The following is a 22245-nucleotide window of genomic DNA, read 5'->3' as shown; positions in this document are numbered from 1 at the left end:
GCACTTAACGCGGCTGTGACTCAGCTTGTGTGCCGTCTTCATGTCAACATTTAGCTCTGAAATGCCGGCGGTAACCTCATCCTCACCTCTTAGCCACTACACAGCCGCTGCTGCACAGTAACTGAAGGCAGTTAATGCACCGGTGTTACACCGTATTTGGCGACCCATCAGATTCTGTGACCTGCAGTGCTGGAAGAAGTGCTCAGATGCTTCACTTAAAGTTACTACAAGGAACTTTTAACTGGTTATGAAATAGTCTCATTATTACCTCTGATGCCTCTATATGACCTACATAAGCAAACGAGACCATCACCGAGAAGATTGGCTATTTCTATATAGTTATTCTAAATATCTGCAACCGGGTCGGATTCCCCGCGAAATCAGACGAAACAATATATGGCACACAGAGGTGAAGAGCCGATGTTTACATTACATGTAGCATTGTAGCATGAGGGAATGCAAAGATGTTACTTGGACAAGGGGAGGACATTTTTTTCTTTATTTGATAAGTAAAGTGAGACTTGTTTTTGATTATTAAAAAATGAGAGACCCTGTTTACACTTGTTTTTAAAATGCGTATCGGGGTGATCGAATCAAAAGTGGACAGCGCTTAATACAAGTATAAACGACCACCAAGACGCGTTGTGATCCGAATACTCAAACCACTTGCCAAGGTGGTCTGGGACGCATTTGACCACATATTTTTTATGGTGTAAACGCTAAAGCGTCCTGATCATGGATGTATAAAGAGAACTGGATACAGCGTCGGAGACGGGGCCCCGTTCATCCCTATGTGAGTTGCTCAGTGGCGCATGAAGCCAAAAAAGTTCGACTTCCGGGTATAAAATTACCCGCATCTTCCGGGATCATTGGGCCCACAGAGCAAGCGCAACTGAGCAACTGAGCCGGCTACTTCCGGTTTAGCCCTCCGGCTAACTTGAATGGGGATAAAACAATTCAATCATGCTCAAAAAAATTAGCCGCTGATCTACAGACGTCTCTTTCACAATGTAGGTCTGTGGGAAAAAGTCTTTTTGGGCCCAATAGCATTAATATTTTTGTTTTCTTAGCTAGCTCGTGTGAATCAAATCTGGCGAAAGACTGACGTAATAACTGTGCGTGGGGCTCTTTGACCTTCTAGCGGAAGTGACAGGCGGTAATGAAATCTGAACACAAATGGTCAGCTGGACACCTTGGAGATGCATGATAGACACAGGTCAATCAATCAATCAATCAATCAATCAGTTTTTATTTATAGAGCCCCAAATCACAACAAAAGTCATCTCAGGGCACTTTTCACATAGAGCAGGTCTAGACCGCACAGGTGTGAACAATGATGTGTCTTGACTGTCTACTTGTGTTTGGACACAACACATTTTAAAACCAAGTGTAAAAAGCGCTAGCGAGCTGAGAGCACTAGCGAGAGAGAGAGATAAAGCAGTGGTGGTCAAGCGAGCTTGAGAGTGAATGATGAGAGCGAGCGACAGTGTAGCGAGAACAAAGTTTAGAGCCTAACAGATATATCGGTCAGCCGATGTTGGCCTATCACAGATATATCAGTATCGGTTACTCCCTAATATCGGTATCAACATTGGTCTCTAGTTACGGGCTCTAGTTACGTTCTTAAACACAAATAAACACACCCGCACCTCCACACAACCCTGTGAGGTGCCCCCATTGCCCCCATTGCCCCCATTAGATTTGGTGTGAACGCAGCCTTACATGTAACCTTATAGGGGTGCATAAACGCTACTAAAACAAAGTTTACTCTGCTTCACCGTTGTCATATTACAGTTATTAATCTTTCATAGCCACAAATAGATACATTACCTCATTGCTATGCATCCTTCAAACAGCAGGATGCATAGCAAACATAGCAAACAAATGCACGCGCTAGCAAAGATTTTACGACACAAGGCAGTGGTGGTCATGGGAAATGCAGTCTTCATTCTGTGTAAACACTACCACATTTGTCCACAGGGGCCGCCAAAATCAACACACCATTAAAGTTCCTTGTAGTAACTTTAAGTAGGATTAAGTAGGAAGATTTTTACTCGTAATGAAGTATTTTTACATTGTGGTATTGATACTTTTACTTAAATGTACAATATACAACATTCAGCCCCATTAGATGTCAGCAAACAACTGGACCTGTTTTTTTATGTAAAGATATAGTGAGTAATGGCGTCCTGAGCAGAGCATGAAGTCACTCCCTCTGTGTGTGTTGTTATCCGAGCTTCTCTGTTCTTTATTTTGGAAGCCGGTCAAGATGAGCGTGCATGTGAGTGCATGTGAGTCCCTCCCTGTCCTCCCCGTGCCCGTCCTCAACATGGCGGCCGGGTCATAAAGTTTCTCATATTACAGCCAAACAGTACACTAAAATATGTTTCTGAAAGCATTTGAGGCTTATACTTTAAATACATTTAGCTGGTAATACTTCTATACTTTTACTTAAGTAGGATTTTAAATGCAGGATTTTTACTTGAATTAAGTATTTTTACATTTTGGTATTGATAGTTTTACTTAAAGGTGCAATATATGACATTCAGAATATCTATAGACTTTAGTTATTTTATTTTATTCACTTATTGTATTCATATTTTAAATTTTAATTGATCTTTTATTACTAATATATTTCCTTCTCTTATTGATTTTATTTGTCTTTGTGTTTACAATTTATTATTATAATCTATGTAGTTTAATAGTTTTTATTTCACTAATTTATTATCATAATTATAGCTTTTAAATCTTATTTTATTACATTTTCATATTGTCTTATTTCTCATGTGCATTAGTCTCAAATTGTTTTACTGGTTTGAGTTATTCCCCCTGATAACGAGATTAATGACAATGATAATAAAAGCATTATTAACATTATCCCCATCATAATTTTGATTTGTGAAGCAAAACAGAAAAAAAACAGAATTAAACAAACTTAAAAATACGATTCTTATAGAGCTGAAGGGATTGGCCGATTAATCGATTAGTAAATCGACAGAAAACAATCGATCATTTTCAGTCATTTTTTAAAAGTAAAAATGCCAAACTCTCCCTGGTTCCAGCTTCATTAATATGAGTATTTGCTGCTTTTCTTTGTCTTATGTGATAATAAATTGAATATCTTTGGCCTTTAGACTGTTAGTCGGACAAAACAGAGACGTCACGTTGGACTTAAGGACGTTTTTCACTCATTTCTAACATTTTAAAGTCCAATAATCGATTAATTGATAATCAGTAATTTAAACAAATAATAAAAAATCAACTCAAGAACAGTGAGGTAGGGCAGTGGAGTAACATACAGCACATAGAAGTGTACCAGATACAAAAAAATAAAGTAAGAAAGAAAGAGATTTAATAAAAAATCCGTCATGTCTAAGAGTTGACATGTAATCAAGAGTACCTCTTATTGATTGGTCTAAAGGTCTTCAGTCATGTTGTAGCAGACATTCCTCTTTTTCCAAGAAGCAAGTCCGCATGAAACTGTCAGATTTCTCAAATAAATATGATGCGGTGGCGTGTCCACAACACAGAGCATGTTGTAGGCAATAAATATAGAAATGAGACGTTAGTTTGCAGTGAGGCACCACTTACTGTTACCTCATGCAATATTTATTAGTAGAAAAATGTAATTACCTGCAGTTTTTGCCATGAAATAACATCAGTCACGTAATTATAGGAGGAATTATGTTGAATTGGAAATATAAAAACAGGTAAATCAATTATTTGTCATTATTTGCATGAAAATGCTGATTATTTCTTGCCGGTTACACAGAGAGAGAAAGAGAAAGACACAAAAAGAGGAGTCGCAGCGGATCTGCGGGCGGCCGAGCCGACAAGCATCGCAGCTGGAGCAAAGACCGAGGGAGCCGCAGCCGTGAGAAGCGAAGCCGCAGCAGAGACAGGAAGAGCCGGGACCGCAGGAGCTCCTCCCGGGACCACAAGAAGCACAGGTCAGTGGGTGAAAGCTGCCAGCAGCAGTGCAGCCACAGAGCTCACAGCTGCACCAGACACAGCTTTAATGTTAAAATGCAGCCGTCTCTGCATGAATAACACTGTTGACTCATGTACTGTAATGTATAGAGCTGAAGAGATTCATCGATTGAAAGACACAGAATCGGTTTTATAATCATCATTTTCAAGCACAAACAGTGAAAAAAATGCCAAAAATTCTCTGGTTCCAGCTTCTCATATGTCTTTATATCATTATGAACTGAATATCTTTGAGTTTTAGACTTCTTTTAGACCAAACAATTAAATGTTTGATTGAAAAAAACATCCCCTTTAACTCCTGGGAAAGCATGGTGGGTATGGAAGTAACAAAGTGACTAACTGAAGAAACCCAGGATTAAATCAGTAAACAATAACTGAACTTAAAAAATATAAAGAACTTATAAATTAGGGCTGCAACATGTTTTCATTACCGATTAATGTTAATATAAATCATAACTTTATATTACATATTTAACTCCCAGAATCAGACATTAATATTCTTAAGCTGGATTTACATGCTGGGTCTTTAAGTTTCAATGACAAACCGTCCAATATAAATATTGAATTGAGTTTATATGGTCATGAAGACTGTTGTGAGGAAACAGACAAAGCAAAATTAATTAATCATTTAGAACCCCACAACTAATTACTTCTGCCTGAGCTCGTGTTTTGTTTATCTTCTTATTTTCCGCATGTAGCCATTCTCCGAGGCGAACGAGGAAGAAAAGGACCTGCAAATACTGGGATGTGCCTCCTCCTGGCTTTGAACACATCACACCAATGCAATACAAAGCTATGCAAGGTATGTCTCAGGTTGTCTTTGCTTGTTCGGTGTCTGAGTCAGTCTGCACCTACAAGTACTTCTTGTAGGAGTTTGCATACATTAATGAGCTGGTATCCAGACCTGCACAGGGCCGGACTGAGGACCGCTTTAGTAAAGTTCACTTGAGTTCCAAAAGGGTTCAAACAAGGTTAAGGACAATATTTGCAATTAACCAACCAGTTACAAACATAATGATTCTGCAGTTTTTTCTTTTAGGAAAAACTTATCTAGCTGTAAATAAATAAATAAATGTGTCTACTGTGAATGACATCTATACTTTTAATATCTCTTTTTTTTATTTATTTACAATGGTGCCACTAAAAGAATGCTGAATTAGCGACTAGCAGTTCCTGTTTGCAACTTAAGATAATGATGTCCTCGGAAAGTGTAAGTCACATTGAATCTAAAAATATCATGTCTATGTGTTCACATTTGAGCCTAAGAAAGATTATGAATTTTTATGCAAATTGCAGCAGTTGGGGCGCAAAAAGGTTTTAAAATACCTTAATTGCCTCCATGAACTGTGTCACAGTCACTGCTGCAGCTCCAGCTGAGACAGTGTTGATAAGCAGCCAAACTACAATAACTAATGTTGTTTTTAGAAAACGGGCACGCACGTATCTGTTTCACCTCACTCAGTATCTTTGCCTCACATCTCTCCCTCCACGACTCTCCCGTGTGCCTCACAGTTTGAAAAGCTCTGCAGTAGATCATGGACAAGGTGGTAATGATCACAGGTCCGCTTTAATATTGCAGTACTGAATTTTCATATGATGTTTTTAATCAGTGTGATGAAGTACTGTGATTTGTCAGGTGGATCCCTTTGTTTTTCCTTTATCTGGGAACATTAATTTCATTTAGATTCCCAGAAAAAATAAAATAATAATAAAATAAGATTAAGTATACACTGATAAAGGATTTTATTAATACTGCCCTCCATAACTTTAATTTGTTCAAGGAAGATTAGATATACGAGTTTCTGTATGTCCCTTAAATATTTTTTCTTAAACTAGGAATGTCAGTTTTGGTTAATTTTTCTTTCGTCAGACAAACACCCATTAACCAATGACTAACTGGTTTATTTTTAAGAAAAGTTGTGACGTAGCTTTCATTTGTGGGAGCTGTCCAGCAGTCGGTGGTCAGAGCTAACGTTAGCTTGACTTTTAGCTCGTCCTTCTTCTCCTCAAAGTGTTTTTCAGTGCGTTTAGTCACAGTAACTCTCGATGGTGTAACATACTCGGGCTCGAATAATACTACGAATATAAGGTGACCCCGATTATAAGACGACCCCCCTTGTCCAACAGCTGTTTTTGGAAAAATAACTTTACTTTTTGAATATAACTTACATCACAGTAGAGTTAAATACTCACACTCTCTCCTGCCAGGATCTTGGAAGTAGTCAAAAATAATTTTCTCCAGCAGTTAGCATTTATAAGACTGCCTCCTTATCATCTGTGACAGTGGTATTTGGCGGCTTGACATGTTCCATTTCTGCAGCAGAGACAGCGGAAGACATTTTTGCATGTCATGAATTTATTTCCTCTGTGGCAGAAAAACACATTACATCAGCCTTCAGAAACTCCTGCAGGTTAAACTGGACTAACAAAACACTTTTAGTGCTGACTGACTCTAACACACTCACTATAAACAGACTTTAAGACACTCGCTAGCTTAGCAACATTAATGCTACAAACAACCCATAATGCAACACCGCTACTTTATCCATTCAAAAAGAATATCTGATGTTGTGAACACGTAATTGTCTAGCCGTTAGCGGAGTGTGTATGCAAATTAACCTATAGACCGACATGCGTAACCAGTCAAAAATGTATTTTTTAGATTTTATACAGTAGGCAGAACAATAAAGACGCACAAGTCAAGAAAGTCATGAATCTGTTCTTGAAGCTGCACTCAAGGCAGAAACGTACAGATTTAAATCACTGAGCCAAACAAACTCTCAATATTTATTACTTTCAGCAGAGACGCATTAATGCTCCCTACAAATGAATCATCCAGAAATGAGTCAAAGCAATTATAGATAAAGCAGCAGAGGTTTCAAATGATAATAGCTCTGTAGCTGAAGGTGAAGTTCCTCATGTGCTCGTTCTGTTATTTTCCCTAAGCGGCTGGGCAGATACCAACAATAGCTCTGCTGGCGACGTCCACCACCACTGGAGTAGCTGCAGCACCGACACAAGTGCCTGTAGTTGGCAGTCAGATGACGAGACAAGCCAGACGCCTCTATGTTGGAAATATTCCCTTTGGAGTAACTGAGGTAAAGTTGCCCTCTTGTCTGTCTTTATGTTTATTCCAATAACTGTGATGTTAATATCAAACACTCATATGTTTTTCCTGTCATGCTGGTTGTGTGTTTTTTTGGTCTCTTCAGGAGTCCATGGCAGAGTTCTTCAATGCCCAGATGCGGCTTGCAGGCCTCTCACAAGCCCCGAGCAACCCTGTACTCGCTGTGCAGATCAATCAGGATAAAAACTTTGCTTTCCTAGAGGTATGTAATGTTCACAAAGTCTTTAAGAAATAGTTTGGCATTTTGGGAAAAGCTTATTCGGTTTCTTGCTAAGAGTTAGTTGAGAGGATTGATACCACTCTCACATCTCAGTGTTAAATATGAAGCTTCAGCTGGCGGCCTGTTAGCTTAGCTCAGCATAATGACTGTAAACAGAGGGAACTGTTAGCTTAGCTTAGCATAATGACTGTAAACAGAGGGAACTGTTAGCTTACCTTAACATAATAACTGGAAACAGAGGGAACTGTTAGCTTAGCTTAGCATAATGACTGGAAACAGAGGGAACTGTGAGCTTAGCTTAGCCTAATGACTGGAAACAGAAGGAACTGTTAGCTTAGCTTAGCATAATGACTGGAAACAGAGGGAACTGTTAGCTTCCTACCATCCTACCTTCCTGTAGCCACTTACCATCGAGTAAAGCTCATTAATTAACCCGTTGTATCTCATTTGTTTAATCTGTACAAAACTAAAGTGGAAAAAGCCCGTTCACTGTTTTATGGCTGGTGACGTGCCGGATTTCTTGGTTACAACAAAACTTCAGTCCAAGAAATATGTCAGAATGTAACCAACTGTAAAACAGCGACCTGTCTTTTTACACTCTCGTTTCTGTAAAGATTAAACAAAGGAGATACAACGTGCTCAGTAGACTGACGTTAGCCCTGCGTAAACAAAAACGTAGCCCTCTCAGTCATTTATATGGGGTCAACTTTTTGATGGGGCGTCAACTTTTTGTTGCAATGCAACATCATCCAGCAAGGGGCCGCGTTGGCCAATTGCATACATGCAAGTATTTTGGTGGATTCATTTGTAACGTGAACGTCATATTCGTCAGTCGCGATCACACAAGGAAAGGTAAAACATTTGCCGCTGTGATAAGTTCCCAGAGTTGTAAAATCCTTTCTGCGAGTGTTTGCAGCGTTTTGGCGTCTGATAAGTCTTTAAACACATTAATCTGTAGCTCCAACTGGACTTCCTGGATTGGATTTCATGATCTCACCGATACCTTAAACAACACACTCCCACCAACAAAGCCCCTTGTATTATTTTAACACAGGACTGTTGAACCCACAATGTTTGATCAGCGAGATGCATTCTGTATCAAGTGAGCTAATGCTTGAGACAGAAATTACTGTGTAAAACAAACAAAATATTATCACGAAGCATAGTAAGTGATGTCTGTGTGAGCAATTATTACACAATGTTTAAATGTGATTGATTTTATGAGTCTTGGCTCAGCAGGTAGTTGTGTTTTTTTAACTTTATTTACAACAATACATTACAATACAATTTCTAGTAGGAATATTGATTTTGCATTCCTCAAAACAATAGAAACAGATTCAAACCAGGAAGATTATATTGATAATAAATACAAATAGATACATTGATAAATAACAATAAAAGTACTCAGCCAAACATACCATTGTACAACAAATCATTTATATTATTTCAACAAATCACACAGACCACCCCTGTGGTAGCACAGCCAATTAAATGAGAAGTTGTGTGAAAATAACAAACTTCAATTACAAGAACAAACGATCATCTCTGTCTACTGAGATTAAAGTTGCCCGCAGCTGTTATGAACTTAGAAGCGTGTTGTTCTAAGCGCCGAGCTAACACGGCTCACACAGGACAGCAGATCGTCATATTGAGACTTTTAATAGCACAAAAAATAAATCTTGCACTTTTTTAGATGTTTCTTTACAATATTAAAGGGAGCAGCAGAGCTCTGCCAGCTCCCACACTAATAATTTATGTTGGACATAACTAATGATTACTGCCCTGATCCTGCTGGATATTTGTTTTTAGCGTTAGAGCCTGGAATCGTTTATATGAGTGAAGATGTTTGCACACTTCCTTCACAGTTGTATGAGGGAGCCCTGACAAGTTGAAAACATGTAATTGGTTAGTTGATTGCCAGAAAATCAATTGAAAACTAATGATTTTCATTAGATGATTGCCAACCTGTCTGTGGTTCCAGCTTGTCCAATGTGAGACTTTGCTGCTTTTCTTCATTTTATATCATTATAAACTGAATATCTTTGAGTTTTGGACTGTTGGACAAACAAAACAAGATATTTAATGACGTCACCTAGGGCTTGAGGGAAAGCAAGACGGAACATTTTTAAATGTTTTGTGACATTTCAGACCAATGAATTAATCAATAATGGAAATAATTGTTAGTTGCAGTCCTACAGCTAAGAGACAGAAACTGTCAGTATTCATTTCTCTCTACTGCTCAGATTGAGTCGGGGCTTCGGAAATGGCTTTTGCACATCAGGGAAAACTTTAAAAAAAATTGTTTGTTACCAAAAATCAAAAGAAGCAAATTAGTGTTGGACATTTTTATCGTGGATTCCTTCAACAACATGTTTTAACGACACATTTCTTCACATTTGCAGCGCAGTGATAATTTATTTATTTTAGTGGAATCACCAATTAGCCAGTAGATTAATGCGTCTATACGATCATCTGACTATTTATCTCTTGAACTAACCTGTTGATGCTAAGTTGTCGCTACTACTCATCACCTCTTTTACATGTTGTCAGAAGTTTGCATCATGTCAGTGGTCGTGTTTGGACAAAAAGGAAAACCTTGCAGCAGAAAAACGACTCAAAAAACGATTCTCCTTTCTAGTTCCGATCCGTCGACGAGACGACGCAGGCCATGGCCTTCGACGGAATCATTTTCCAGGGTCAGTCTCTGAAGATTAGAAGACCTCACGACTATCGGCCGTTACCCGGTATCTCAGAGCAGCCTGCTTTCCACGTCCCAGGTTTGTTACCGGCAAATCATGTTCTGTTATGTGATACAGAAACTTTGATTTGGATTTAACTTGGTTTTTTTCTTCTTTCCTTGTCGTATTTTAGGCGTCGTCTCCACAGTCGTTCCCGATTCCCCTCATAAACTGTTCATAGGAGGTCTGCCTAACTACCTGAACGATGACCAGGTATTTAACTGAAAACAGACCGAACAGGTGCAAACACTTTGCTGAGGTTGTTATCACACTTTTTTTTTACTGACATGGAAAAAAAAAGAAGATGAGTAAAATAGTATAAAAAAAAATGTTAGTTAATGTTTATAATAGCCAGAAGCAGAACGTGACCCCATAATGTCATAAAGACAAAAACAAAAATTAGCTGCAAAAAGATTTATTTACACAGTTTAGAGGAAATATTTTTGTCCTACAGTTTTAATCTGAAGGTAATATTGATATTTAATTAGGTGATATTCACAATGGATGACTTCATTATTAGATTTATTTTAATTGTGTCAACTGTACACATTCTTAGTCGACTTAAAACCATCAGATATTAAACATACAAGCATGTTTTCTGTCATTAATCATATGAATATTGTAAAAAAAAAAAAAAAAAAAAAGGCTTTTTTGTGACTCGGCTTTCTGAGTAAACTGCTTATACCTTTCTCATGTTAAGCAAACTGATTTAAGAAAGGTAAGCACAGTCCAGCATTTACATAAGAGGCCCGTAAACTTGACATGTTGCTCCCTTTTTTCATTTTTAGTCAGTATTGTCAAAGAAAAATTCCACCTAAAGAAACCTTTTCTCTGCATTTCTGGATTTTGTTGCTGTTTGGTGGCTTTGATTTTCTTTTTCGTGCAGGAATAATAATAAAAAAATCATTAATTGGGCGAGACCTCCATAGACTATAATGCTTTGCTGCTCCAGCTGAATTTCAGTGTGAATACTGCTGTGGCTGCAGTGGCCCCATTTTTGAAACGCATTAGTAAACAGCTGTTTACTTATTAAAGGTGCCCTGTGGAGTTTTCTGGTAAACAAACAAAAGTTATGTTTACATCAGTGTTTCTCTACCAAAACGCATCATGATTATCCTCGAGGTCTAATTAACATATTGAAGAAAAAGAAATACTTTATCGATCCCTGTGGGGGAAATTGATCCTCTGCATTTGACCCGTCCTACACACCCACATGAGGAGCAGTGAGCAGCTGCAGTGCGATGCCCCCCCCCGGGGACCGAGTCCAGTTCTTTTGCCGGCACCTTGGTCCAGCAGCAGGAGTATTAACCCTAACATACATGTCATAGATGGTGGGAGGAAGCCGGACTGAGCCACCGAGCTGCCCAATGAATGCATTTTCCTCCTCATAAAACATTTGTAAAGACGATTTTTTATTAATTTGCTTTGCTTTGTTACTAGCTCACAGTCTTTACCGCCTTTGTTTGCAAAACCAGGACCCGCTTTTAGAAACATTTCTCCACATATAGAGATACTAGTGGTCACAAACTCCACAGGGTACCTTTAAGCAGCCGTACGATCAAGCAAGTGCGCCGATACGTGCTGATGTATTTTTAATGCATTTGTCTATTTTTATTAAAAGCTTTTTTATTTTTAACCAACCACGTCAGTGCCTGGAATTGGATTTTTTTTTTTTATGCCACATCCCACCAATGGATGAGGACATATTTTTTCCTCTTTAAGACAGCTATACGATCAGCTGATTCAATGATTTGTTGATCAACCGAACAATTAATCAGTTTTGATGTGATTTATCAAGAAGAGAGTCTTCTCAAATGTGGAAAAATTCTTGCTTTTTACTGTTGTATAGCATTGTTTAGTGAATATCTTTGGAGCTTTTGACTGTTGGTCAAACAAAACCAATCTGAAGACGTCTTGTGATCAGCATTTTTCACTATTTCTTGACGTTTTATAGACTGAATGATCGACATTGTTAGTCAAACCCGTTTTTTGCTCCTGTGTTTAACTGACTCCAATAAGTTTAGGCCTCTTTTATGGATCTGGGATAATTGAGGTCAAGTGTGCGCATCAAAAAAAGTCACTAAACAACTCGGAAAAATGCATTAATTGTTATTAAAAGTACGAGAGGATCTGAGGGTGGACTTTATCTTTGAGAATATCAAAAGTTAGAGTGAATATTTGCTGATCAATAGGCCTTCATACTTCTGTGAACAGCTGTAGAGCTCCATCTTTTCTCTCAGGTGGGCAGACGCCCGCCGCACAGTGAAATTTAATTCTAACTGTCCATTCTGTCTCGTGTTACCACTAACAGAGCACATGTAGCCTGATGTATATTATTCACTGACTTATTTCTTTTTAATACTTGCAGTCACTGCCACTGCGTTGATACTCACAGCTCTTTCATTTTTGTTCCCCCACTTTGTCCCCAGCTAGGGGCCTGTAAGATCGTTAAGTCTGCGCTCATAATTTGTTCAGTAGTACTGATCTACTGCTGCCATGCCAACATGTAACACAAGGCAAGTAAGACATTCTGGTCCTCACACGGATACACTCCTTAAGCCAGCAGGCTCCCTTTCTGGCTGCTTTCTTTCTCCCATCATGCTTTTGGAGCGCGTTTAGGACCCGGGGATTTTGGGGTTTAGGACTTGGGGATGTTGTTGGAGGTGGGTGGTGGGTGTTCAGCTGTAAAAGTAAAGGTAAGAATATTGTCTAAACTATTCTGGTGCAGTTTGCCTGTAGATGGCAAAATATAATACGTCTCTAAATAAGATCATTTATTTCTGTTATCTTGCACCATTTACCACGCAGCTTTTTTGAATATGAGATTATTATTATTATTACTCTTTCAGTATCTGTGTCTCAACACTTCAGATGATCTCAGGGGTTTTTTTCTCTGCTGTTGTTACCCAGACGTACTCCAGGTCGCAACATCATCAGCATTTACTCTTCACGACTCCACTGAAACAGTTTTACGCTCTGCTGTCTCTTCTTGTTTTCTTTTTTTAGAAATCAGCATTGCAATGCAAACTCTGTAGAAACTCAGTACAAGACTGTAAAATGCACAAATGTACATGCAAATTCTGTTGAATTGCATACATGTTGTTGTTAAATAGACTTTTTTTTTTTTTAATCCATTCCTTGTGATGTTGAGTATCAAACGGACATTTAGAATACAGGCAGTAGATTTAACATACATTCGCTATGAATGATCAGTCTCATATCTTGTTGTCCGACTTGTTTTTTTTGCAGGTTAAGGAGCTATTGACTTCATTTGGGCCGCTCAAAGCTTTCAACCTTGTGAAGGACAGTGCCACGTCACTGTCAAAAGGTTACGCCTTTTGTGAATACGTAGACATCAGCGCCACTGATCAGGTAACAACAGTGGAAAGTTTCTCTGTATGCAGACGATTAGTTGTTTTCCCTGATATGTTGCTCTGAGGTTTTCTGTGTGTTCCTCGTCAGGCGGTAGCGGGGCTCAATGGCATGCAGCTGGGCGACAAGAAGCTGATCGTCCAGAGGGCCAGTGTGGGAGCTAAAAACACCAACCCTGTGAGTCCTTATAAGTCATTTAGAGCTGTAACGATTAGCCGATTAATGGATCGGTTGACTGACAGAAAATTTGGCAGAAAAATTGGCAGCTTTTTTGATAATTGATTAATCTTTTAAAGGTGGAGTGCAGGACTTTTGTCTCCCCCTTCTGGCAGTGAGAGTAATTACAAAAACACTGTCAACACGTGTTTACGTCACATCTTCACCGTAGCGTACTGCATCGATACTGTTGCGGCTGTAAAACGGTGGATAAATTGTTTTGAGTGTCACACAACCCCCTTGAAATGACTCGTTTCACTATCAGAATTCGATCCATTCGGTCCGATAACATTTGGAAAGTCTAGAAGAGCCACATGATTCAATTATTTTATCCCCATTCAAGTTAGCAAAGAGCTAACAGGAAGTTAGCCCTCCTGACATGAGATTTAAAATCTCTGTATACTGTGAAGTTCAGAGAGATTTATATTGCAGTGATTGGCTTAATCAGTGTTGTGTGAACTCTGGCTTGAATGTAACAGACATTCATTTATATGTAAAAGTTCTGCACTGCAGGTTTAAAGTAATAAAAAATAAAGTAATGAAGACAAAATAGAGACATTTTAAGACGTCATCTCGGACTGATTTTTCACTTTTCTCAGATGTTTTCACCATTAAACGATTAACCAATTAATTGAGAAGATGATTGACAGATTCATTGATAATGTAATAATTACCATATGCCCTCACAAAAATAAAGAATACAGACAAAAAATAAGAATATACACAGATTTTTTCATCAGTTGTTGACAATCTTATGTTCAAATCAAATTTCATTTATGTCAAGAAATCCTGTTTTTCCTCAGAACAGGATGAAGCAATCATGTTAAAATCAAGGAAGAATACTCAACCTTAATGCACCGTAGCATGACCCTGAAACTCATTCCTTCATTTTATTACTAACATCTAGTGGTGTGTTGAAATATCTTCTTAAATACATATAAAACCTGAGCGCTAAGATGTGACGTCTCTGTTCTTCCAGCACAAAAGGAGCTCAGTTCTCTCTCTATGGCAGATGGTGGGAGTGAAAGGTCAACGGAAAAATGACGTCCAACATGTTTATCCTCTCCAGTAATACCAAACATACCGTACAAGGCAGAGGAAGGGGGGGGCAGGAAGCAGCGGGGTTTATGGGAAATAAATCTTGAGAATCATCAGTAGGACTGAAATCATCTCTGGTAGGAGATCAAGTCATTTGTTTACACTAACATACCCGTCCTCTACCTGCAGACCTCCATCATAGAGACCCCGGTAATGCTGCAGGTCCCCGGGCTCCAGAGGCTGCAGAACTCGGGCATGCCCACGGAGGTGCTGTGCCTTCTCAACATGGTGATGCCCGAGGAGCTGGTGGACGACGAGGACTACGAGGAGATCCTGGAAGACATCAGAGAGGAGTGCTGCAAGTACGGCAGCGTCCGCTCCATCGAGATCCCCCGGCCCGTCGACGGAGTGGAGGTCCCTGGCTGTGGAAAGGTGAAGTCCGTGTTTGTTTAACAGGAACTTAACGCAAACATGTGGAACATCTGAATGAGCATTAAGCCCCGTTTGAATGGGACTTATATTACAGAAGGAGGTGAGGAATGGATATCATTATCTCAAATGTCTGTCACCAATAAACCTCCATAAATCCACTTAGAAATCCTAGAAAGAAGAGACTTGTCTGAGAATCATCACATTTTTAAGTTTTCTTCAGTGTCAAAGTCATCCAGTGATAGGTGTCTGTGGCTACACTGCAAACAGGAACTGCTGATCAGCTAAATCAGTGTCCTTTAATGGCCAAAGTGTAAATAAATATCGGCTCAAAAGAGAATATCAGCTGACATTATAAGAGCCCATTTAATGAGCTTTTATGCTCTCCTGATGGTTGTATTTTGACTTTATTGTTGTTGACTTCACTTTCTCGAACTAGAATTTTACACTGAGCTGATAAAAACAAAAGTAAACACTTTAAAATACAAGGACGTCATTCCAGATGGGATTTCAAATTAATTACAGGAGGAACCAGTCATTCGGCTGGCGGTAATTTTGGCTCTAATTATTTCTTCTAAACATGACCCACATGCACACTCCAGACCAGAGCAGGTTATGTTCAGATCATCTCCTCCAGAGAGAGAAATCCTGGTCCAAACGGGGCTTAAAGGACGGGTTCACGATTTTTCAAGTCTGTCTTAAAACAACAGTCAGGAGCCCAGGACTTTACAGTCTTTTTAGTCAAAATTGTGTGTTTCCTCGGACAGTGTTTCCCTGTTGAGCTGCAGTGGAAGTATAGTAACAAAAAGAGGGACTTTGGCACTAAAAAGACTGTAACGTTGAAAGATATCTACTTGATTTGACTCATTTGGACACTGAAGCTTCATATTAGCTTCAGATAAACTTTAAAATATTGTAAGTGCATTATGAAGGGATCTTCTAATGGTCGGTATGAACAGGAGGGATGATTACAGCAAGAAAAACATGTTTCAGTGTTCATTTGGGCGCCTGACTGTTGTTTTTAGGACAGACTTGAAGAACTGTGAACCCATACTTTAAAATCTCTGACTAGCAGATAATGTTCAGATCAGCTCCTCTAGAGAAATAAATCCAGTCCAAACTGGGCTTAAAGTTCTCTCTGCGTAGATTTATGATCTGATCTTCATACCGTTGAGGACTCACCGACTGTTTTTTCACCGCAGATCTTCGTGGAGTACGTTTCCGCTGCAGACTGTCAGAAAGCCATGCAAGCCCTCACCGGCCGCAAGTTCGCCAACAGAGTGGTGGTCACCAAATACTACGATCCGGACATGTATCACAGACACGAGTTTTGAAAGCACAGACGAGTCTGACGGGGACGTTGTTTCCTTCTTCCTTTCTGTTTGTAAGCTTGAGTTGAGTCAGTTTTCTTTACTTCTCTGAATGTTGTGAACGTGTCTTTAGAGACTAGACCTGGAAAAAGACTTTGTTTTATTACACACACCACATCTACTTAACAAACTGGACTGCAGTGTGTGTTTTCTTTTTTTTTGTTTTCTTCAGTACTGAATATCTAACTCCAAGCTTTAGCTTAATACTCGCACAGTGAACTGATCTCATTCTGAATAAAAAAAAATATATATTGTAGTATACATTACATTTGCAGTAGATTGAATATGACATGTATCTTACCTAAACCTAAACTAATACTGCCTGACAACGCCAGGGTAGCTGTCTATCGAGTATGCACTATATCAGAAGAAAAAAAAAACAAGTCAAATGTTTAGATTTCCCTCCTGAGCACAAAAAACATTTAGATCTAGATTTGAGAAACTGTCATGATGTTTATCGTGTGGCTATGACGAAAGAAAATATTGTTTTTATTTATTTATTTTTCCAAAGTAATATTTTTCTCTCTTTATGCGTCACATATTAATCTTCCTTAACCGTATACGATGCTGTCACCTGTACTGCTTACATCGACCAAACGTCAACTTGTTTTGTCAAAAGTGAAACATTTTCTTATAACGGCCTCAAAGGTCCTTCATGACGACTGTCATTTTGTAAATAAATGAAAAAATATTAATGTCTAAAGGCAGCCATGCACACTTGAAGATATGTAATTTCAAAAATTATATAATAATAATAATAATTGTCTTGGTTGAAAATCTTTTATCAGACACTAGTAATCGTGTCAATCTAATAAACAATATTCTGCACTTTGTTGTAAAAATCAGTTTAACGAACTCAAATCTGTCTTCACGGTCGGATTTTAAAAGATAAAGCAGATACGCACATGTTAAGAAAAGCACCTTTTACGTTTTGTAGATAGCATACTGAATGAATTTTATAAGCTTTATTCTTGAATGTGCTGTTTTTTGCATCTGTTGAAGAAAATATGTTAAAATTAAAGCATTTATTTATTATGAAATAGCTTTTAAACTGCTTGAAGAGTGCAGGCACAAATACAGTATCCAAAAGAAATAACATCAGAAATTAGGATGCGTGAAAAAAAATCTGCATTTGGACTTTATCTGGTTTGCACATAGAACAAACGAGTGAACAAATTGTATTTTAGAGTAAGAAAGTGGAACATATCAAATGATAATTAACAACTACTGTATTTTCTACGTTTTTTGGATTGCCAAACATTTTTAGTTTGAACAATCCCTGCCACTGCCATCGCCTTCAATAAATGCTTGCATCCACTGTCAGTCTGTCTGTGTGGGATTCCTTATTTCTGCATTATCTGTCAGTTATATATAATGATACAGATATTTATTCTTATTACTATCAATTTAGTAACAACATCAGTAGTATTAATATTATAACAATATGAACCCCATATTATATTATATATATTCAGCTCTGTGCAAACATTTTAGGCACTTTAGATGTTTAGATTCTTATCCATGATGCAACACCATCAGGGAGGCATCTGATTGGTCCCAAATTTATTCAGCAGCATGACAATGACCCTGAACATTCAGCCAGAGTCATAAAGAACTATCTTCAGCAGCAAGAAGAAGTAGGAGTCCTGCAACAGATGGTTTGGCCCCCACAGAGCCCTGATCTCAACATCATGGAGTCAGTCTGGAATTAACATGAAGAAACAGAAGCAGCTGAGACGCCGAAATCCACAGACGAACTGTGGCAACTTCTCCAAGATGCAGGAACAACAGACCTGCCAAGTACCTGAAAAACTGTACAGGTGTACTGAGGAGAACTGCTTCTGTTTAAGGGCAAACCTGCTTGCACCAGATATTGATTTGACTGTTCACTGCCCTCCAGTGGCCATAGTGAGGAACTGCAACTACATTGGTGGCTAACACGTTAGCATTTTAAGTGTTTTTACTCTTAATCTTCCTCCTGTTATCAGTGTAACTACAACATTAATTGATTTTTGTCCACTTTTTAAGTTTATGTGTTGAACTTATTAGCAAACAGTTGATTATTTCCACATCCAGCAGTTATGGAGCAACATTATCATTCATTATGAGTCGTGTTTCTGTCCATCTGGTGAATGTAAGTCCAATATTCACTCTCTTTTAGCTCTGGTTTTAAGTTCACTAAACTAAAAAATACCGATTATACTAAGTGTTGTGTTAATAACAGTTCGGGCCTTGTAATTCACAAAAATTGACACAAGTGAATATTGGTGCCCTCTAGTCGTCACATTGAGGAAGTCAGACATAGTAGACCCAGTCTCCACGCGGTCATACTGCGCCGCTATCTCCAACACATGCCAACATTGGTTCTTCCAACAACTTTCTTTGTACATAATCCAATGTTAGCACTGCATCTCTTATTAGATTATCAATGTGATCATTGAATGCACAGTCTTGAGCAGCCTGGCGTAATCTGGTTACAAACTGCTGCACCATTTCCTCCAGTTTCTGTGTTGTCCTGGCGAAAACTTGGCGCGCAAACACAGAGTTCATTTGCGGTACGAAGTAGGCTTTCAGTGCTGTGACTGCCGCATCATAATCCGCACATCCTGTGGATCAGTACCTGTGTGATGTAAAAGTAAAGCCTGTCGTCTTTGCCTCACTGAAGCTACAACGTCATTAGACAGAATCAAGGCTTTTCCGTCTGCAGGGCTGCCGAGTTGTGACTTCTGCTGACTGAGATTACTCTGAGCAGGATGCATACAATATATTGTTGTATATTTCTTGCTTACCCCCACTGCCATTGCTCGGTGCTGCTCTGTCTTGTCTGTCTGTGCGCTGTGAGTGTCCTGTTTTAACGCTGTTTTTCACCTTGTGAGAAAATGGACAGGTGGCATGAGATTGTGTGAAAAGTGTCAATTGCGTGAGACGCATCTGTTTACAGCTCAAATGCCGTTAGCCATCGCAGTCCTAGCATGGCAGGCTCATTGTAGCAATCGAACTTCGGCAAAGAGTTGTCCATCTTTCTCAACTTAACTTTTCTGAATTAACTATCATTGTCATCCTCGTCGTTATTGTTTGATATCAACTACATATAACAAATTAAATCCTCCAGTCCGAAATGGAAACTTCAACTACCAACTTAACTGAATGCTCATCTCTATAAACCTTTGCCCTCTCTCAGTATACGACTTAATTATCGCAAGCATTTATTTTAGTAACAATCTTATCAATAAGAGCTGTTTTAATGAATTTTCTGATACGGCCACCCAAATGTCAAGGAAGACGTATAGTATACCTTCTTTTCCGGTTCATACTTTCAAAATAAATGATTACTATCATCCCCAGCTGAGTTAGGGATAATACTGGGATATGTACCATTATCATATATACACATATCACATTTAAACCATCATATTTATATAAAAGTATATACAGGGATAAGAATAAGAGTTAGGGATAATGAGCTAATCCATAGCTGAGCTGTGTCCGTAACATAAAAACATAAACATGCAGTGTATGGTAGCTGTCTTTGAATGACATCACAGTCAGAGTTGTTTTGTAGCTGTATGTATTTATTTATTTTTACAGAAAGCTGAATGTCAATGTTGTGTCATAGTGCAGCTTCATTATGAATCAATCCGCTTGTATTCCTTACTCACTTTATATTTTTTTGTTTAAAATTTCCATAAATGAAATGCAACAATAGATTCAAACCATTCTGCACTCTATTAACACAAAGCCTTAAAGACTTTAAAGACTATTTAAGACTATTAATACATGTTAACTGTATAAGATCATTGTCTGAACTGCTGAACCTCTTTGTTTTATCTATTTGTAACGTTATCTTTTGCTTCTTCAATATTTTATTTATTTATTTCTTCTTTTATTTACCTTTAAACCCTGGTATATTTCTTCTATTACTGTTTGTTATCACACAGATTTGCAGTAAAATGAAAAGATAAGATAACTTTATTGTCACTGTACAAGTACAATGAACTGTTGTTTTGAGCAAGCCTATAGATGCCCAATCAAGAATAAACTATAAAAAAAATATATAGACACTATACGGTATAAGAAAAAATAAGAAAATATAAACAAAATAATAACAAAAAATATAAAATAGATAAGAATGAAATACTGTATATACACAGAAACTAAATAATACATTTTTAAAAAGCATAAAAGCATAAACATCATGTAGCATACGAGAGCTGATTGGAAAAAATATTAATTGGGGAAAATGTATGAACATGGCAGGAATTTTTGCTCCCAGTTTACTTCATTTATTTGTTACTTTGACCAAAATTTATATATTAAAAATCAAAATTTACAAGCAAGAAGCTAAACTTCACTGAGTTCATCATCTGTGTCAAATAATACTCTTCATCAATAGTTGAATGTACCACTAAAAAAGCTGTTAAAACATAGAATGACTAGGGGTGCACCGATCCAACTTTTTCAGTCCCGATACGGATACCTGAGCTTTGGGTATTGGCTGATATTGAGTACCGATCCAACACCAGTGTTTAATTATTGAGTCTTATGCCTCACTGTGTGGAAGAGACTGGGATCATTCTTTTATGTGTAAGGCAACATCAGGCTTGACTTAAACATTGTTTTTTTTTTAACTTTATAAAACTAAATGTAACAAATAAATACACAGTTATAAATTTACTGAATTGTTATTCATTAAAATAATGGTATCTGATACCAGATCGGCACATTGTCACCGATATCCGATCCAGTATCAATATCACTGCATCTCTAACAATAAATTTTATTTTCGTTTCTTTCTATAAAAAAGTTGCTGTTTACTTGAAACTTAAAAGACAGAAAAACTGTCAGTGTTGGTTTTATTTTGTAGGTTCCGGCCGGATGTTTGTATCGTGATCCTGCGTGATGACGTCAACATGACCATATATGTCTACGACCATGACGACAACAGTTAGTCAACACACCGCTGATCTGTGTTTGACAGATGTTCGCTCCGGATAAACCACTTCATTCAGTGCCGAGGAGAGGAGGAGGAGAGCGGTCACTGTTGGGATTATTCACCGCCGAGCACTAAAAACATGTCGGGGGAAAAGACGACGAGTCCCTGCAGCAAATTTCAAGCCAACATTTTTAATAAAAGTAAATGTCAAAACTGCTTCAAGTCCCGCGAGCTGCATCTGTTGAACGACCATGACATGGAGCAGGTAACGTTCAACTAACGTACATCAGATTATGCTTCATTTTAGCAGTTAGTTTATGAATTTAAAGAGTATGCTGGATTTAACTTTGTCTTGTTCGTTTAAAAATGAACGTTACATATTGAAAATTAAGTTTTAACACTCTTTAAATATGTTTTTGTGACTAATATTCGACGTAAATTAAGATATACTGAATGGCTGTTAGCTAGTTTTCTTCCATTAACGTTAAATTTGTTTGCCGTTAACTGAATATATCGATTAATCGTTATTGTAAGTTAAAAAAGCTACAATTTTTAAGTTAATCTCTGTCAGTGGTAGTATTAAACTTCTACTGAAGGAAAAGTATCAATACAACAGTGTAAAAATATACAAATTCAAGTAGAGCCGCAACGATAATTAATCAATTTTATCGTTTTGAGTCATTTTTTCAGAAAAGAAAATGTCCAAATTCTCCGATTCCAGCTTCTCAAGTGTGAATATTTTCTGATTATTGACAGATAAATCAAAATCTTTGTCTTGTGGACTAAACAACACATTTGAGGACGTCACTTTC

General features: G+C 38.0%; 3 protein-coding genes across 4 annotated transcripts in view; 2 read left to right on the top strand and 1 right to left on the bottom strand.

Annotated features, from left to right (window-relative positions):
* The window catches only part of dhrs7ca (dehydrogenase/reductase (SDR family) member 7Ca), a 9302-nt gene extending 8829 nt beyond the window's left edge, over nt 1-473 (bottom strand). Inside the window, exon 1 of one of the 2 annotated variants that reach the window (XM_042392564.1) lies at nt 269-473. In XM_042392564.1, the coding sequence (XP_042248498.1) occupies nt 269-310 (42 nt within the window). In that variant the 5' untranslated portion in view covers nt 311-473. Of the gene's footprint in view, nt 222-268 lie in introns of those variants that run through there. The other variant, XM_042392566.1, reaches the window with a different exon arrangement.
* Nucleotides 1-17823, top strand: part of LOC121884036 (splicing factor U2AF 65 kDa subunit-like) — a 19004-nt gene extending 1181 nt beyond the window's left edge. The window contains exons 2-11 of the mRNA XM_042392557.1: nt 3773-3950; nt 4689-4792; nt 6937-7088; nt 7203-7319; nt 9976-10114; nt 10209-10288; nt 13325-13447; nt 13538-13624; nt 14891-15133; nt 16333-17823. Coding sequence (XP_042248491.1) covers nt 3773-3950; nt 4689-4792; nt 6937-7088; nt 7203-7319; nt 9976-10114; nt 10209-10288; nt 13325-13447; nt 13538-13624; nt 14891-15133; nt 16333-16464 — 1355 coding nt within the window. The 3' untranslated portion in view covers nt 16465-17823. The remainder of the gene's footprint in view (nt 1-3772; nt 3951-4688; nt 4793-6936; nt 7089-7202; nt 7320-9975; nt 10115-10208; nt 10289-13324; nt 13448-13537; nt 13625-14890; nt 15134-16332) is intronic.
* Nucleotides 17824-21473: 3650 nt separating this feature from the next.
* LOC121884033 (myosin phosphatase Rho-interacting protein-like) overlaps nt 21474-22245 on the top strand; it is a 28269-nt gene continuing 27497 nt past the window's right edge. Inside the window, exon 1 of the mRNA XM_042392552.1 lies at nt 21474-21698. Within this exon, the coding sequence (XP_042248486.1) occupies nt 21573-21698 (126 nt within the window). The 5' untranslated portion in view covers nt 21474-21572. The remainder of the gene's footprint in view (nt 21699-22245) is intronic.

Source organism: Thunnus maccoyii, chromosome 18 (genome assembly GCF_910596095.1).
Source record: "Thunnus maccoyii chromosome 18, fThuMac1.1, whole genome shotgun sequence".
NCBI lineage: Eukaryota > Metazoa > Chordata > Actinopteri > Scombriformes > Scombridae > Thunnus > Thunnus maccoyii.
This window is presented reverse-complemented; position numbering and strand designations above follow the sequence as displayed.